The sequence below is a fragment of the Lithobates pipiens genome, unplaced genomic scaffold (genome assembly GCF_037356315.1).
Source record: "Lithobates pipiens isolate NorthernLeopardFrog02 unplaced genomic scaffold, aLitPip1_a1.2 Scaffold_23, whole genome shotgun sequence".
NCBI lineage: Eukaryota > Metazoa > Chordata > Amphibia > Anura > Ranidae > Lithobates > Lithobates pipiens.
Genome location: NW_027507785.1, coordinates 55107184 through 55126164, shown reverse-complemented (window position 1 = coordinate 55126164; position 18981 = coordinate 55107184). Strand labels below are relative to the sequence as shown.

Sequence of the window (18981 nt, the reverse complement as noted above, 5' to 3'; positions counted from 1 at the left end):
GTGGCAAGACTTGAAATTTACTGTTCACAGATGCTCTCCATCCAATCAGACAGAGCTTTAGCTATTTTGCAAAGAAGAATGGGCAAAAATGTCCCTCTCTGGATGTGCAAAGCTGGTAGAGACATCCCCAAAAAGACTTGCAGCTGTGATTGCAGTGAAAGGAGGTTCTACAAAGTATTGACTCCGGGGGGCGCCATACAAATGTACCCCCCACACACTTTTCACAGATTTATTTGTTAAAAAAAAAAATTGAAAACCATTTATCATTTTCCTTCCACTTCACAATTATGTGCCACTTTGGTTTTGTTGGTCTATCACATAAAATCCCAATAAAATACATTTACGTTTTTGGTTTTAACATGAGAAAATGTGGAAAATATCAAGGGGTATGAATATATTCCTGTTTACAGTTTGTATTGTTAGGGTAATAAGAACAGGAGGGGAATGTCCTCCTGTGGGGTATAAAGTATGTGTGTGAGTTTCAATAAACAGTCATTCCTTTGGATTTGACCTCACATCTTATCTGTGTACCATGATTGGGGTGAAAGGCTGGTATTAGCTCTTGGTCTGCTTGGAACGGTTTGGCGGAAGAAAGCACTTAATCAGGGTGGGGGGGGGGGGTGCCAAGCGGTTCCGTAACAAGCATTAAGAATACCTGGTAGGCAATATATGGGAGAGAAATGCATGGCTCAGGAGACAGAAATCCACTGTGCCAGGGAAAGTGACTTTCTGTACAGGCAGAGACAAGCAAAGTCCTGGATCAGTGTGTCATTAACCTGAAAGATGGCATGCTGTGCGCCGTGCCAACTGAGCTGAAGAGCTTCCCTGCCCCCGCTCATGCCTGCGGCCTCCACTTGTGGGCCAGAGCAGTGACTTCAATTCAATAGCTAAACCATGCAAGTCTTCATTAATACCTTCCTGACATGTAGTAGTATACAGCATTAGTATTTTTTTTTTTCACAACCTGCACTTTTATCATTAAAAACCATCTGGTGACTTTGCCTAGGTCATATGTCATCAGTCTGCTGCAGGCTGAAGGAAGCATTTCCTCCATCTCTATCCCCTCTAGTGATCTGCATTGTAACTTTGTAACAAGTCACAAAACAAGCAGGGGCTGATCTGTGTCACTGAGCTAGGAATTGCTAGGAATTGCTTGGATTATGATATCTCTGAGCTTGCATCTCAGTCCAGGAAGTAGATGGGGACCCTGGATGATACCCAAACAAAGATGGTGCCGTCCTACCTGCAGAAAGGCAGATGAAGGTATTGTCAGCATAGTATCATTTTTTTAAACAACAACAACCAGCTTTGATCATTAAAAAGTCATCTTTGATCCAGAAATCCAGTACTATGCGCTACTGTTCAAATTCAATGTTTTTAATGAAGCTTTTGATGATCGCAAAGGAGGCTTTTCCCTTCATGTTACTTTGGCGTACTGTTGCGCTTCCACCATAATCTTGTACTGTTTTCTATTGCTGCGATAACTAATAAAACAGTTATTTGGGAAAAAAAAAAAGTCATCTTTGAGCTCCAGTCTGGTCACTTTGCCTAGGCTGGGATGATGTCACTAATCCGCTGCAGACACGAGGCAACATTTTTTCAGTCTCCTCTCGCCAAACCAATCAGCATTGAAACAAAATAGCACCCCAGCAACAACAGACCCCTCAGCATGCCTGCAACATTGGACCTCTCTCTCTTTTTCAACAGTGGATCCATGCCAGCAACAACTGACCCCCCCCCCCCCCGGAATATAAGACCCCTCCCAGCAACAATAGACCTCCCCAGCAACAATAGAGCCTACACAAAATAGATTTCCACCAGCAACGATTGGCCCCCGTGCCTGGTGGCCATCGTCAATGGACTCTCCAGCACATCCGCAGCACCACTTGCCGTTACATGCATTCAGTGCTGGAGGTGCCGTAGCTGTGCTCCCCTTGTAAAAAAGCTATATATATATATATATATATATATATATATATATATATATATATATATATATATATATATATTGCAACCATTTTTCTATACAGTTCCCCTCCTCCATTTTCAGGGGCTCAAATGTAATTGGACAAATGAATAAAATAATAAATAAAATGTTCACTTTTAATATTTTGTTGAGAATCCTTTACTAGCAATGACTGCCTGAAGTTTAGAACCCATGGACATTACCAAAGACTGGGTTTCCTCCTTTCTCATGCTTTTTCTAACTGCAGCTGTCTTGAGTTGTTCTTTGTTTGTGGGTCTTTCTGCCTTTAGTTTTGCCTTCAACAAGTGAAATTCATGCTCAATTGGGTTGAGATCAGGTGCCTGATTTGGCCATTGCAGAATATTCCACTTCTTTTCCTTCAAAAAAAAAAAAAGTTTTGGATCATTGTCCATCTGTACGGTGAAGCGCCGTCCAATCAACTTTGCTACATTTGGCTGAATCTGGGCTGATAGTATATCTCTAAAACACTGATCCGGCTGCTTCTGTCTTCTGTCACATCATCAACAACCACCAATGACGCAGTGCCACTGGAAACCACGCATGCCATCACACTCCACACTTTTTTTCTTCCCGTCATTCTGGTACAGATTAATCTTATGCCGCGTACACACGACCGGACTTTATGGCAGACTCGGTCCGACGGTCTTCCCGACTGACTTTTCAGCAGAGTTCCGACGGACTTCCGAACGAACGGACTTGGCCGCACATGAACGGACTAAGGCCGCGTACACACGGGCGGACTGTATGGCCAACTTAGTCCGTCAGACAATCCGACAGACAGTCCGTCCTACTTTCGAATGAACGGACATGACCACACACGATGAACAAACAGTCCGTTGAAAGCTTGCGCGATGACGTGTACGGCACGTACGACGGGACTAGAAATCGGAAGTCCAATACACAGCAATGCAACCTTTCGCCGTGTAAATCCTTTCTGAGCATGCGCCATACTTAGTCCGTTCAACTAGCCTACTCACGAGCGGACTGTCCGCTGAAACCAAAGTTGGACGGACAATATTACGGAAATTCCGAAATACTTAGTCCGCCAGACTGCACGCTGAAAAAGTCCGCTGAAGCCCACACACGAGCGGACTGTCCGCTGAAATGTGTTTCGGCGGACTAAGTTGGACGGACAGTCCTCTCGTGTGTACGCGGCCTAAGACGTTCTTTTTGAATGTGATGACGTAAGATGGTACTAAAAAAGGAAGTTCAATAGCCAGTAGCCAATAGCTGCCCTTGCGTCATATTTGGTATATTTCGGACCAACATACAGACGAACGGTTTTCCAGATAGGAATTGAGTCCGTCGGACAGATTTGAAAAATGTTCTATTTCTAGGTCCATTAGATTTTTAAAATGAAAAACGAGTGGATTAGCCCACACATGATCTGATTGTCCGACGGACTGATTCCGTCGGACCTAGTCTGCCGGAAAGTTCGGTCGTGTGTACGCGGCATTAGTTTCATCTGTCCAAAGAATGCTTTTCCAGAACTGGTCTGGCATTTTTAGATTTTTTGTTTGGCAAAGTCTAATCTGGCTTTTCTATTCTCCAGGCTTATGAATGGTTTGCACCTTGTGGTGAACCCTCTGTATTTTCTATCGTGAAGTCTTCTCTTGATTGGATTGTAGACATTGACAATGATACGCCCACCTCCTGGAGAGTGTCCTTCACTTGTCTGGATGTTGTGAATGGGGTGTTTCTTTACCATAGAGAGGATCCTGCGATCATCCACCACTGTTGTCTTCTGTGGCCTTTTTATGTTGCTGAGCTCACCAGTGCGTTCTTCTTTCCTCAGAATGTACCAAACTGTTGATTTGGCCACTCCTAATGTTGCTGCTATCTCTCTGATGGATTTGTTTCGTTTTTGAAGCCTTACAATGGCCTGCTTCACTTGCACAGACAGCTCCTTTGAATGCATGATGTAGGTTCACAGCCATAGATTTCAAATGCAAATACCACCCTTAGCCCACGTACACACGGTCGGAGATTTTGCCAACCAAATCCGTCGGATTTTGTCTGTCGGATCTTGTCCGAAACTGTTGCATACACACGGTTGGACAAAGTTGGTGAAAAATCCGATCTTTCAGAACATGATGACGTAATTTCGTTACAATGGGACTACATTCAGGCTAGTAGCCAATAGCTTTGATGTAGGAATTTGATCTGAGCATGCGTGGCACTTGGTCCGATCAAAATGCTCTACACATGATCGGATTAGGTCCGACCGGCCCAGTTGGTCGGGAAATATTTCCAACATGTTGGAAAATTGGGTCCGACGGAGATTCGGATGGAATCAGTCCGATGCATACCACACACAGTCGGATTATCAGACGACACGGTCAGATAGGACACATTCCGACGGATTCTCCGACCGTGTGTACAAGGCTTTAGACTGGCCATACACCTATAGATTATCTTCAGATTTTCTATGGTCAGATGGAAAAAGTGGGACATTCCTCCATCCACACAGTTCAGTGTAGATGGAGGAATCTGTTCATCTTTTTCCATCTGACCATAGAAAATCTGCAGATAATCTATAGGTGTATGGCCAGTCTTAGAATCAACTCCAGACCTTTTACCTGCTTAATTGATGAAAAAATATTGAAGGTGTAGCCTAACCTGACGATGAAGCAGCTTTTGATTCAATTGTCCAATTACTTTTGGTCTCTTGAAAAAAAAAAGGGATGGGGGGGCTATTCTGTAATTCCTAAACGCTTCCTCCGATTTGGATGTACATAGCCTCAAATTAAACCTGAGAATGTACACTTCCATTATAGAACTATAACTTAAATATGTTTTGGTAAATACCTGAAAAAAAAAAAAACTTGTGCCCAAATATATATGGACCTAACTGTATATTATATATTTTTAAGTATTTATTTATTTATTTTAACCAAGGCAAAGCTTTATATTAAGAATTCAACTGTTGATTGGTTCCCCTGGGTGTTGGAACCTTGGAACGTTGTCTTTTTCAGATAGGCGAGCAACCCAAACCTCAAACACATATGGGTGTATGTTTATATATACTGACGTTGTCAGTAGAGCAGTGCGTGTTGTCATAAGAGCAGTGGATGGTGTGCTTAGGGCAGTGGACAGTGTCAGCAGTTTTTATTTTTATTATTTTATTATTTTTTTACAATTAAATTTTTTTTTACACTTCTTTTTTTTTTGGGTGAAATATCTGGAGTCTAAACAAGGGGAATAATTAGGGTGTGCCCAGGAACACCTGGCACACCCTGTGCGCACGCCTATGCTTTTTGCTTATGTTGATAAAAAAAGGCATCTTGTGTTTTGCAGTTTGTGAGCAGCAAAGGGTTACATTTTGCACTGCTTCTAGAAATCACACGCCAGCTGGGATGCCCAGCCCCCCCCCCCCCCATCCGTCCTCTTTCCAAGTGTTACTCCAGAGACGGCACCTATTGGGGTCCTGCCAATACCCTGAGCTCCTTTAATGGAAATCAATGAATATCATTAGCGCTGGCTTCCTTTCAAAGGGTTCGAACTTAACATTATGTCTTTTTCAATTGTCAGCGGTGACGCAGGCTAAGGGATGTGACGGGGGCGTGGCCTGTCCGAATAACGAAAAATGTGTCCGAATTTTGATTCTGAAAGAAACCAACCGCACATGTCTAGTCAGCGTTCCCATGGCCGGGAAAGAATAAGTCGCATTGCACTCAGTGGAGCGCAGGGGAGACACGAAGGGTATTTTAGACACTGGATGTCTAATTAAAGAGAACCTGTCACCAAATAATCATTACATAGGTGTCCCCTATGTGATGAAAAAAATAATAATTCTGTAAACAAAAGTTTTTTTAAATTGTAAAAAATGTAAATTACACCCGAGCACATAAAATCCCTCTCCCCCCCAAAAAATTTTTTGAGGCCCCCATCCCCACATATACACAAATACGAATATAAAAGCATGCATCGGGGCGCCTATTCATGAAAATGTTGATTGCGATAAACAAGTTACATATCGCCGCGCACACTGGAGTGAGAAGAATAATTCTAGCCGCGGATCTCCTCCGTAACGCTAAACTCATGGCCTATCGGGGGCTTTCAGGGTGTCGCCTATGGAAAATATCGGGTACTGAAGTTTGTCGCCATTTCACAAGCGCACACAAATTTAAGGATTGACATGTTGGGTATCTATTTACTCGGTGCAACCTCATCTTTTATATTTTACCAAAAAATTACCTTTGCGGTAATATCGTGTGACATAAAAAGATAGAAATACCGCTATTTTATTCTCTAGAGCAGCCTTTCTCAAACTTTTCATCGCAGAGGAGCCCTTTCCGGTCTCAGGAAACCCCAAGATAGAAAATTACTCTATCTACAACTCATGATACATTAGTGTGATGGTCAGTGAGAAGAATGTTCTTTACATTGGTGATCAGTGGGAAGAATGCTTCTTACATTGGTGGTCAGTGGGAAGAATGTTCCTTACATTGGTGATCAGTGGGAAGAATGTTCCTTACATTGGTGATCAGTGGGAAGAATGTTCCTTACATTGGTGATCAGTGGGAAGAATGTCCCTTACATTGGTGGTCAGTGGGAAGAATGCTCCTTACATTGGGGGTCAGTGAGAAGAATGTTTCTTACATTGGTGATCAGTGGGAAGAATGTTCCTTACATTGGTGATCAGTGAGAAGAATGTCCCTTACATTGGTGATCAGTGGGAAGAATGTTCCTTACATTGGTGATCAGTGGGAAGAATGTTCCTTACATTGGTGATCAGTGGGAAGAATGTTCCTTACATTGGTGATCAGTGGGAAGAATGTTCCTTACATTGGTGATCAGTGAGAAGAATGCTCCTTACATTGGTGATCAGAGAGAAGAATGCTCCTTACATTGGTGATCAGTGGGAAGAATGTTCCTTACATTGGTGATCAGTGGGAAGAATGTTCCTTACATTGGGGGTCAGTGAGAAGAATGTTTCTTACATTGGTGATCAGTGGGAAGAATGTTCCTTACATTGGTGATCAGTGAGAAGAATGTTCCTTACATTGGTGATCAGTGGGAAGAATGTTCCTTACATTGGTGATCAGTGAGAAGAATGTTTCTTACATTGGTGATCAGTGGGAAGAATGTTCCTTACATTGGTGATCAGTGAGAAGAATGTCCCTTACATTGGTGATCAGTGGGAAGAATGTCCCTTACATTGGTGGTCAGTGGGAAGAATGTTCCTTAGATTGGTGATCAGTGAGAAGAATGTTCCTTACATTGGGGGTCAGTGAGAAGAATGTTTCTTACATTGGTGATCAGTGGGAAGAATGTTCCTTACATTGGTGATCAGTGAGAAGAATGTTCCTTACATTGGTGATCAGTGGGAAGAATGTTCCTTACATTGGTGATCAGTGAGAAGAATGTTCCTTACATTGGTGATCAGTGAGAAGAATGTTCCTTACATTTGTGATCAGTGGGAAGAATGTTCCTTACATTGGTGATCAGTGGGAAGAATGTTCCTTACATTGGGGATCAGTGAGAAGAATGTCCCTTACATTGGGGATCAGTGAGAAGAATGCCCCTTACATTGGTGATCAGTGGGAAGAATGTTCCTTACATTGGTGATCAGTGGGAAGAATGTTCCTTACATTGGGGATCAGTGAGAAGAATGTCCCTTACATTGGGGATCAGTGAGAAGAATGTCCCTTACATTGGTGATCAGTGGGAAGAATGTCCCTTACATTGGGGATCAGTGAGAAGAATGCCCCTTACATTGGTGGTCAGTGGGAAGAATGCTCCTTACATTGGTGATCAGTGGGAAGAATGTTCCTTACATTGGTGGTCAGTGGGAAGAATGTTCCTTACATTGGTGATCAGTGAGAAGAATGTTCCTTACATTGGTGATCAGTGGGAAGAATGTTCCTTACATTGGTGATCAGTGGGAAGAATGTTCCTTACATTGGTGATCAGTGGGAAGAATGCTCCTTACATTGGTGATCAGTGAGAAGAATGTTCCTTACATTGGTGATCAGTGGGAAGAATGCTCCTTACATTGGTGAAAAGTGGGAAGAATGCTCCTTACATTGGTGATCAGTGGGAAGAATGCTCCTTACATTGGTGAAAAGTGGGAAGAATGCTCCTTACATTGGTGATCAGTGGGAAGAATGCTCCTTACACTGGTGATCAGTGGGAAGAATGTTCCTTACATTGGTGATCAGTGAGAAGAATGCTCCTTACATTGGTGATCAGTGGGAAGAATGCTCCTTACATTGGTGATCAGTGGGAAGAATGCTCCTTACATTGGTGATCAGTGGGAAGAATGTTCCTTACATTGGTGGTCAGTGAGAAGAATGTCCCTTACATTGGTGATCAGTGAGAAGAATGCTCCTTACATTGGTGATCAGTGGGAAGAATGCTCCTTACATTGGTGATCAGTGAGAAGAATGCTCCTTACATTGGTGATCAGTGGGAAGAATGGTCCTTACATTGGTGATCAGTGGGAAGAATGGTCCTTACATTGGTGATCAGTGGGAAGAATGTTCCTTACATTGGTGATCAGTGGGAAGAATGTTCCTTACATTGGTGATCAGTGGGAAGAATGTTCCTTACATTGGTGGTCAGTGGGTAGAATCCTCCTTACATTGGAGGTCAGTGGGAAGAATGCCCCTTACATTGGTGATCAGTGGGAAGAATGCCCCTTACATTGGTGATCAGTGAGAAGAATGTCCCTTACATTGGTGGCCAGTGGGAAGAATGTTCCTTACATTGGTGATCAGTGGGAAGAATGTCCCTTACATTGGTGATCAGTGAGAAGAATGTTCCTTACATTGGTGATCAGTGAGAAGAATGTTCCTTACATTGGAGATCAGTGAGAAGAATGTTCCTTACATTGGTGATCAGTGAGAAGAATGTTCCTTACATTGGTGATCAGTGGGAAGAATGCTCCTTACATTGGTGAAAATATTTTTTTAGTCACCTCTAAATGCCTGTTGCTATGGGGTCCCTCGTAGTCTGCCTCCTTCATTGCCCGGGCTGGTGACATCACTTCCCCTCGGCGCCGCGCAGTCATCTGGGACCTGTCACATGTCCCAGATGATTGTGCTGCGTATCACGGTGCGCGGCCTCGCTCACGCATGCGCAGTGGGTGCCCGGATGTGAAGCCACAGCCAGGTGCCCACAGTAAGAATGCCGGCGCAGCGAGCGGAGCGGGGAATGAGGGGAGGCTTCGTTCCCCCGCATCGCTGGACCCTGGGACAGGTAAGTGTCCGATTATTAAAAGTCAGCAGCTGCAGTATTTGTAGCTGCTGACTTTTAAAAAAAATTTTTTAGGGGGCAACCCACTTTAAGGGGGCTCAGTATCACATGTGGGCAGTCTACATGCAAATACAGCCTGGCTAGGAATGCCCACTCCTCCAGACTGACACCCAGCCATCATGGCATTAAGATATTTGCATAACTGCTCCCCAAGAGACAGCCCACTGTTTGCATCAGGGTTGAGGGCTCTTGGGAAGAGCAGTGAGGCCGGGTGCTGGGATGATTTCAGAAAGCTATGTACAGCCCCCCCGCTGGCCCCTCCCACCAGCCATGATCTGCCTGCATTACATAGAGAAGCACAGAGACCCGGTGATGATGTCTCTGGTCCTAACATAAGGTTAGATATCGGCATACACTATGCAATTATGTAGAGCAACAATTCTTTTTTTTAGATCCTCAGAGAGTTCTTTGACATGAGGTGCCATGTTAAACTTCCAGTGACCAGTATGAGAGAGTGAGAGAGATAACGCCAAATTTAACACACCTGCTCCCCGTTCACATCTGAGACCTTGTAACACTAACGAGTCACATGACACCGGGGAGGGAAAATGGCTAATTGGGCCCAATTTGGACATTTTCACTTAGGGGTGTACTCACTTTTGTTGCCAGTGGTTTAGACATTAATGGCTGTGTGTTGAGTTATTTTGAGGGGACAGAAAATTTACACTGTTATGCCATGTACACACAATTGGAATTTTGGTCGGAAAAAGCTCTGATGGTTTTCCCGTACGTACAACGGCAGTAGAAAAAGGAAGTTCAATACCCAGTAGCCAATAGCTTCCATCTTGTAGTCGAATCTGAGCATGCGTGAGTTTTTGCGTGTCGGAATTGCATACGCACCATCGGAAAAATTGAGAACATGCTCTCCTATTTTTCCTGGCGGGAATTAGGCCAGCTAAATTCCGATGGAGCGTACACACGGTCGCATTTTCCGATGAAAATCTCTCATCAGTCTTTTGCTGGCCGAAATTCCGATCGCATGTAAGCGACTTTATACAAGCTGTACACCCACTACTTTACATTGTAGACAAGTGTCATTTCTTCAGGGTTGTCACATGAAAAGATAGAAGAAAATATTTACAAACATGTGAGGGGTGTACTCACTTTTGTGAGATATTGTGTAGATAGATAGAGAGAGAGAGAAACCCCTATGTGCATAAAGAATTATCAAGCAGGTGTTCAGTACCTTAAAGTGATTGTAAGGGTATATATATATTTTTTTAAAAATAACAAACATATCATACTTACCTCCACTGTGCAGCTCGTTTTGCACAGAGGGGCCCTGAACCTCTTCTTCTGGGGTCCCCTGACGACTCTCACGACTCCTCCCCACATCAAGTAACTCCCTAGGAGAAGCACTTCCCCGAGGGGGTTACCTTGCGGGGCCCTCTCTTGAGTCCAGCATTCAGCGTCCATAGCCGCCAAATAAATGACTCGGCACCACCCCCCCCCCAGTGCATGCATCATTGGATTTGATTGACAGCAGCAGGAGCCAATGGCTGCACTGCTATCAGTCTATCCAATCAAGAACCGAGAACCCCGGGCAGAGAGAGCAGGTCAACTTCCAGGGCTCAGGTAAGTAAAACGGGGGGGGGGGAGCTGGGGGGCTGGGGGGCTGGTCACTGACTGGTGTTTTTTCACTTTAATGCATAGGATGGTGAAAAAAACACAAAGGTTTACAACCCCTTTAACTGCCAATCTGAGGTCACCTAATTGATACATTGTTGCATTTCCTTAATGCATATATATCTTTATATCTCTCTATCTATCTTGATACATATGTGCACATTAATATCTATCTATCTTGTACATACATACATATATATACACACATACACACCTATATATATATATATATATATATATATATATATATATATATATATATATATATACACACACATACATACATAGATACATACACACACACACACACACACACACATATGTATATATATATATATGTATATATATATATATATATACACACACACACACACACACACACACACACACACACATATATATATATATATATATATATATATATATATATATATATATATACACACACACACACACACATGTACGCAAAGCATTATCAAGCACTTGCGGAATACCTAAACCGCCAATGCGCACCAGAGGTCACCTAATTTATACATTGTAGCATTTCCTTTATGCATATATATATATATATATATATATATATATATATATATAGATAGATAGATATAGATAGATATAGATATAGATATAGATATAGATATATATATATATATAGATAGATAGATATATATATATATATAGATATCTCTCTCTCTCTCTCTCTATCTATCTTGATACATATGAGCACAAAGCATCATCAAGCAGATGCTCAGTACCTAAACTGCCAATGGGCACCGGCGGTTGCCTAATTGATAGATATTAATGCATTAAAGAATGCAACAATGTATCTATCTTGTACATATATATATATTATATATGTATCTAAACCGCCAATGCACACCAGAGGTTGCCTAATTGATACATTGTAGCATTTCCTTGACTCATTCACATCTATGTATATACATAAAGCACGATCCGGCACCCATCAGAACGTATCACAGGAAGTAATATAAAGATGGTGCTGTCTCCGTGTCGGGGGAAGGGAGCTCCTTTGTGCTCCAATAATCTGTCCATAAGCTGTCATTACAATTCAAAGGTCAGCTCAGAGAGGGAGCACTTTTTGATTTTCGAGTTATCATAAGGCCAGCGACGCTCAGCGGCGTAAGTCTGCAGGAGGACACGCTGCGAAAAAAGAAATATATAAACGAGCGTAATGAGACGAGCCCGCATGATGGAACGCTTTTGAATGAAGCTCGGTGGCCGGCGCGCGTCTGATCAGACGTAAGCAGGTCTATCATATGACTGCAGAAGCCATTCCGTCATTCCACACCAACGCGCAACACTTATGCGGAAATGGGGACCGACGCCAAATCGTACACGACGGTCGCCATCGTAAAGCTGTCAAGCGTTTCCAAACCACTAACTCCCCCCCCCCCTCCCTTTCTCACGATATCATAGAAACGCAAATCCCCCTTGGCATTAATGAGCGCGGTTATGTAGTACGGAACGCAAGCGTCTACTACAACACAGAGCCGGGAGATGCAACCAATGACGTTCATGCAAGATCAGCAATTTTTTATTTATTTTTTTTCACGTACCTGCGCTCTTCTCTTTCGCAGACGTTGTTGTACTTCTCATTATTTTTCAGGGTGGTTTACGGTTTTTTTTTTTTTGAATTGTCGCTTTTTTTTTTTTTTTTTTTCTCGCAGCAAATAAAAAAAAAGAGTTATTTAGTCTATTTTCTTTCCTTTTTTTTTTCTTGAAAGGAGGGTAATCGCTGTTAGGAAATAAATAAAAAAATAAAAGATAGGACGAACCACGGGAGAGACGGGGAAGGGTCTCAGAAGCAATCCACAAAACACTTGAAGGTGAGTCTGAAGAACCGCATTGATGAAGTTTCAGAATGCGGGAAGGAAGCGTCAGCGAGCGGCCAGCGGCAGAGGCGAGCCGGTTCAGCGACGGAAGATGGGGCTTTGTGTAGGAGCGATCTCCATCACACTCGGTGACTCACAAGCACTGAGCTCTCTGTCTCCAAATAAAGAATGGAAATAGAGGAGGAAAAAAAAAAAAAAAGAAGCGAGTTCGCTCTGCCTCCCTCCCATCCCTCTCCTGATTGGTCAGCGGCCCCTGCTGGTGAATTAGCATCAATAGAGGCAGATGCACCTGCCTAGCGTTCCTCTGCAAGCTGCAGGCTGCACTGTCCATCCATTGACCCTTTGCAGGCTGAATTTGCAGCAGGCTTTAGCCCTAGGAGCACGCTGACTATTTTTACTAGAGCGGTCGGTCTATGAAAAACGCTTGAGATGCAGCAGTAAGAGTAGCGAGGTACAAGAGTAGCATGTAGTAGAGTTTAAATCACTGGTACCCAAACCTGCACCCCGCACTTTTAGTGTGGCTCTTGGGGCCCATGCAATTACTATTCCGTGTTTCCCAATTGCCCTGGTATAGTAGCGAATTCTAACAGTCTCATGAAATGTGTCAATGACTGTCTTCTGAAGCATGTCCCCAGTCTACAACAACTCCTTTAGCATGTTCACAGTCTCTGACAGTCCCCTACAGCATATATGCAGTGTCTGACCATCTCCTGTATTGTTTTCACAGTCTCTGACCTACACTTGTATCATGTCTGCAGTCTCTGACCATCTCTTGTGTCATGTCTACAGTCTCTGACCATCTCTTGTATCATGTCTGCAGACTCTGACCATCTCTTGTATCATGTCTGCAGACTCTGACCATTTCTTGTATCATATCTACAGTCTCTGACCATCTCTTGTATTATGCCTACAGTCTCTGACCATCTCTTCTATCATGCCTGCAGTCTCTGACCATATCTTGTATCATGCCTGCAGTCTCTGACCATCTCTTGTATCATAGCTACAGTTTCTGACCATCACTTGTATCATATCTGCAGTCTATGACCATCTCTCGTATCATGTCTTCAGTCTTTGACCATCTCTTGTATCATGTGCTCAGTCTCTGACCATCTCTTGTAGCATGTCTGCATCTCTGACCATCTCTTGTATCATATCTACAGTCTCTGACCATCTCTTGTATTATGCCTACAGTCTCTGACCATCTCTTGTATCATGCCTGCAGTCTCTGACCATCTCTTGTATCATGTCTGCAGTCTCTGACCATCTCTTGTATCATGTCCTCAGTCTCTGACCATCTCTTGTAGCATGTCTGCATCTCTGACCATCTCTTGTTTAATATCTACAGTCTCTGACCATCTCTTGTATTATGCCTACAGTCTCTGACCATCTCTTGTATCATGCCTGCAGTCTCTGACCATCTCTTGTATCATGTCTGCAGTCTCTGACCATCTCTTGTATCATGTCCTCAGTCTCTGACCATCTCTTGTAGCATGTCTGCATCTCTGACCATCTCTTGTTTAATATCTACAGTCTCTGACCATCTCTTGTATTATGCCTACAGTCTCTGACCATCTCTTGTATCATGCCTGCAGTCTCTGACCATCTCTTGTATCATGCCTGCAGTCTCTGACCATCTCTTGTATCATGTCTGCAGTCTCTTACCATCTGTTGTATCATGTCTGCAGTCTCTGACCATCTCTTGTATCATATCTACAGTTTCTGACCATAACTTGTATCATATCTGCAGTCTCTTACCATCTCTTGTATCATGTCTGCAGTCTCTGCCCATCTCTTGTATCATGTCTGTATCTCTGATCATCTCTTGTATCATATCTACAGTCTCTGACCATCTCTTGTATCATGCGTGCAGTCTCTGACAATCTCTTATATCATGCCTGCAGTCTCCACCCATTTCTTGTATCATGTCTACAGTCTCTTACCATCTCTTGTATCATGTCTGCAGTCTCTGACCATCTCTTGTATCATATCTACAGTTTCTGACCATAACTTGTATCATATCTGCAGTCTATGACCATCTCTTGTATCATGTCTGCAGTCTCTGCCCATCTCTTGTATCATGTCTGCATCTCTGATCATCTCTTGTATCATATCTACAGTCTCTGACCATCTCTTGTATCATGCCTGCAGTCTCTGACAATCTCTTATATCATGCCTGCAGTCTCCACCCATTTCTTGTATCATGTCTACAGTCTCTGACCATCTCTTGTATCATGTCTGCAGTCTCTGACCATCTCTTGTATCATGTCTACAGTCTCTGACCATTTCTTGTCTTATATCCACAGTCTCTGACCATTTCTTGTATCATGTCTACAGTCTCTGACCATCTCTTGTATCATGTCTATAGTCTCTGACCATCTCTTGTCCTATATCTGCAGTCTCTGACCGTCTCTTGTATTCTGTCTACAGTTTCTGACCATCTCTTGTATTATGCAAAAAAGAAGGTTGGGACTTTGAGGCAAGTGATGATCAAGTATTAAAGTATGAAATATTTATTAACACAAACAATGATAAAACATTGCATGAATATATACATATACAGTATAAAAAGTAATTTCGTAAATGCAAGGACAATATAAATGGTAATTGGCTAGGAATAAAAGTACATACACATAGCAACCGGCTAACTGGAAGGACATACGGTAGCGTGTCAAAAATGGTAAAGAAAATAAAATAGTTGAATAAACATAGTGAGAGATCGGTAAAGATTTCTCCTGTATCCATTCACCACCGAAGCATAGTAAACTCTGTTTACTATGCTTCAGTTTGTGAATGAACAGGAAGCCGCAGAGAGCTTTCTATTCGTTCATCTGTGCAGCTGAGGCTGCAGAGAAAGAGACAAAAGAATCTCTGTCCTCAGTCCCTTTCTCTGCCTCGCTCGAAACATCAGAAGTCTGTTTGGACCCTTGCTATAATTTCACCAAAGCCCCCCAACAGGGCAGTTAAAAATGAAAAAATAAATAAATAAATAAAATTCGAAAAAAAAAGGAAGAAAAATTTAAATTTTTAAAAATAATTCTGAATTAAAGGCTTGTTCACATGTGCTTTGCTCGACAAAGAGCAGTCAGCATTTGAATAGCTCTTCAGACACGTGGTGCGGAGGCATATTTGGAGGGGGGGGGGGGCGCTGTATGGGGACTGTGATTTCTAAGAGCAGCCCTGAGTTCCACCTGTTGCTGGAAGGAGATTCCGATACGCAGTGCAGAAGGATCAAACCTCTGGGTTTTGAATATATATCTGACCCAGCCAACCCCTGAGCAGCTACAGGGCCGTCTTTAATATGGATTGGACCCTGGGCAAAAATTTTCTTAGGGCCCCCCTCTCCCCATGCAATTTCACTCTCCACCTTCTCTGAGACATATAATAAATAGCAGCTAGACTTAAAATCAGTTTACTGTATCAGATCAGGCAGCGATTGCGATTGGTTGCCAGAGGCAGAGGTTACAGCATATCATTAATGCTTACTGACTGGTTGCTAGAGGTTACAGCACTCCTTAAGGCTCACTGATTAGTTGCTAGAGGTTACAGCACATTTCTGCTTGTTGATTGGCTGCTAGAGATTGCTGTACAGTAATACTGCTCACTGGTTGCTATAGGTGACAGCACATCTTCTCCTCACTGCAGGGGGGGGCATGATATACCTATGAATGCTGCCTTTATTTACATATCAATGCAGTTGGCCTCAGCTTTTTACATATGCATGTCACTGCTATTTACATATGAATACCAGTATTTACATGTAAACACGGGTCTGCAGGTGAGTCATCTGTACACAACAATAGGGCAGAGCTGGGCAGCATTAGTAGCAGCACAGGACTAAAATTCAAGGGACAAGGGAATGTCATGATCAAACTGGGATAGTTGGCAAGTATGAGGCAGCTGCTTTGTGCCCCACAACAATGACAGGGCCCAGGGCAGCTGCCCCTTTTGCCCTGCCTTAAAGACGGCCCTGAGCAGCTACATGCAGTGGTATGGTTTGGGAAGATGATTTTAGCAGCACCTTTCCAAGGCTCTTCCCACAGGGGCTTCTTCCTGGAAGGAGACCCATGTGTATGCTGGGCCTGGCCATGTGCTGAGGGCTCAGAAACAAAGCTGGAACTGGAGAGGAGACTGGGCTGAAAAGGAGGATCTTGCGGCTGAAGGGTGTTTCAAAGGAGCTGGGTAGAAGCTGCCATCTGGACATTGTAAGAAGCATTCATCGCCCAAAGGCTTGGGTACGTTGTTCTGCTTATAGAAGGACAGAAGCCAGATGTGATGGCTCCCAAAGGGATGCTCTCTGTCCACCATCATCTATTTTTTTCATAGGACCTGCTTCTGTAGCAGTATATCTCTTCTTTAATTGGTGTGCTTTTTGGGAGTCCTGCACCCTAGATCCTCTCAGAACTAAAATAAATTTTGAAAACAAAAGGTAAAATTGACCGATGGCCGACTTTCACCCCACTTTACACCAAGGACCAAACCTTGGGATCCAAAATGCTACGATCATGTACCAGGGGCTGACTGGTCACTTTTGGTCCAGGAGGCTAGTAGGAATCAGAGGCCCATGGCACGGGGACTTGGCCCCCCTCCTGCTCTCCCTCTTTCCTGCCTCCTCCTGACCCCTATCCCAGGCTGAAGCTCCACTCCAGGTACTCTCTGCTCACCGGGCGGGTCGGGCTGGACAGCGTCTGCTGCGCCGTTTCCGAGTCCCTAAACCGGCCAGCAGGGGGTGGTTAAGGCTGGCCAGGGAAGGAGAGCCTCTGGTGGGGCATGGAGCTGGCCTCTGCTCGGATGGTGCGTACACCATCTATGCCGGGGGGGGGGGGGGGGGCAACCTGCACTCTGTCCTCATCCCACACTCGTTAGGACACCAGAGTGGACTTTTTACTCTTCTTCACCAGGAAGCCTTCAGGCATGTCTGCAGTGGAAGCGGTGCAGCCTTTTTTTAATGGGGCATCAGATCAGCCTGGGGGGCAATTTCCCAGTCTACCCTTGTCATGTACCTCGTGGAGACTGAGTTGAAGAGGGGGCATCTCGTCCACCTCTTGTCCAACACCCATGGTAGTGGTAACAGGAGATGTTAGGACAGAGCGCCACGATGACTGATGTTGCAGGCACTGCCAACTGTTGGGTGTGAGGGACAGACAACTGTGGACCACCAAGTAAGGAGCAGAGGCAGAAACTCAGTAGCACCCTATCAGCAGACAGGAACAAAGCCAGGACACAAGCTGATGGTCATCAACAGCCGGACAGTGAGGTAAAGTAAAGAACCCTCTACACAGGCATGTACTGGCCATTGGGACTACCGGGAGTTTCCCGGTGGGCCGATGGCTCAGTGGGCCACACTGATGTAAGGGGGCTGCTGATGGGACACTCTGATGTAAGGGGGTGCTGATGGGACATTCTGATGTAAGGGGTGCTGATGGGACACTGATGTAAGGGACGCCTGAGAGGGGATATGATTTCATTATATAAATACCGGACTGGTGACCCCACAATAGGGAAGAAATCTTTTTTGCAAAGGGGAGTTTAACAAGACTCGTGGCAACTCATTAAAGTTTAAATAAATGAGGTTTAACCTTAAACTATGTAGAGGCAGGGCTGGACTGGGACAGAAATTTGGCCCTGGACTTCATCCAGACAGGCCCACTTACATTTTGAGTATCCCATCAGCACTCCCTTACATCAGAGTGTCCCATCAGCACCCCTTACATCAGAGTGTCCCATTACCTGCCATAATTTTATCTCTGGAGTTGATCCTTTTTAATATTCTGTTTGCTTTGTTAGCAGCAGCTTGGCATTGCATGCCATTGCTGAGCCTATCATCTACTACAGGGATATGCAATTAGCGGACCTCCAGCTGTTGCAAAACTACAAGTCCCATGAGGCATAGCAAGACACTGACAGCCACAAGCATGACACCCAGAGGCAGAGGCATGATGGGACTTGTAGTTTTGCAACAGCTGGAGGTCCGCTAATTGCATATTCCTGATCTACTAGGACCCTCAGGTCCTTTTCCATCCTAGATCCCCCCAGAGGTTCTCCCCCCAGTGTATAGATTGCATTCATATTTTTGCCACCCAAATGCATAACGAATACAAATTTATCCGAAGTTGCGAATTATGTAAAATAAAGAATGCTGTATCTAAACGAATGGACTGTAACAAATTAATAATAATAAATAACAATAATAATCATAAAAACTTTTTATTATTATTATTATTTATTATTAATTCATTCCGTTCCATTTTTTTAGAT

The 18981-nt window shown here is 43.8% G+C and overlaps 1 protein-coding gene across 2 annotated transcripts in view; it reads right to left on the bottom strand.

Moving 5' to 3' along the window:
• LOC143927538 (sodium- and chloride-dependent creatine transporter 1-like) overlaps positions 1 to 12876 on the bottom strand; it is a 135687-nt gene extending 122811 nt beyond the window's left edge. For both annotated transcript variants that reach the window (XM_077451661.1, XM_077451659.1), the window contains exon 1: positions 12451 to 12876. In XM_077451661.1, the coding sequence (XP_077307787.1) occupies positions 12451 to 12490 (40 nt within the window). In that variant the 5' untranslated portion in view covers positions 12491 to 12876. The remainder of the gene's footprint in view (positions 1 to 12450) is intronic.
• Between the last annotated feature and the right edge of the window lie 6105 nt (positions 12877 to 18981).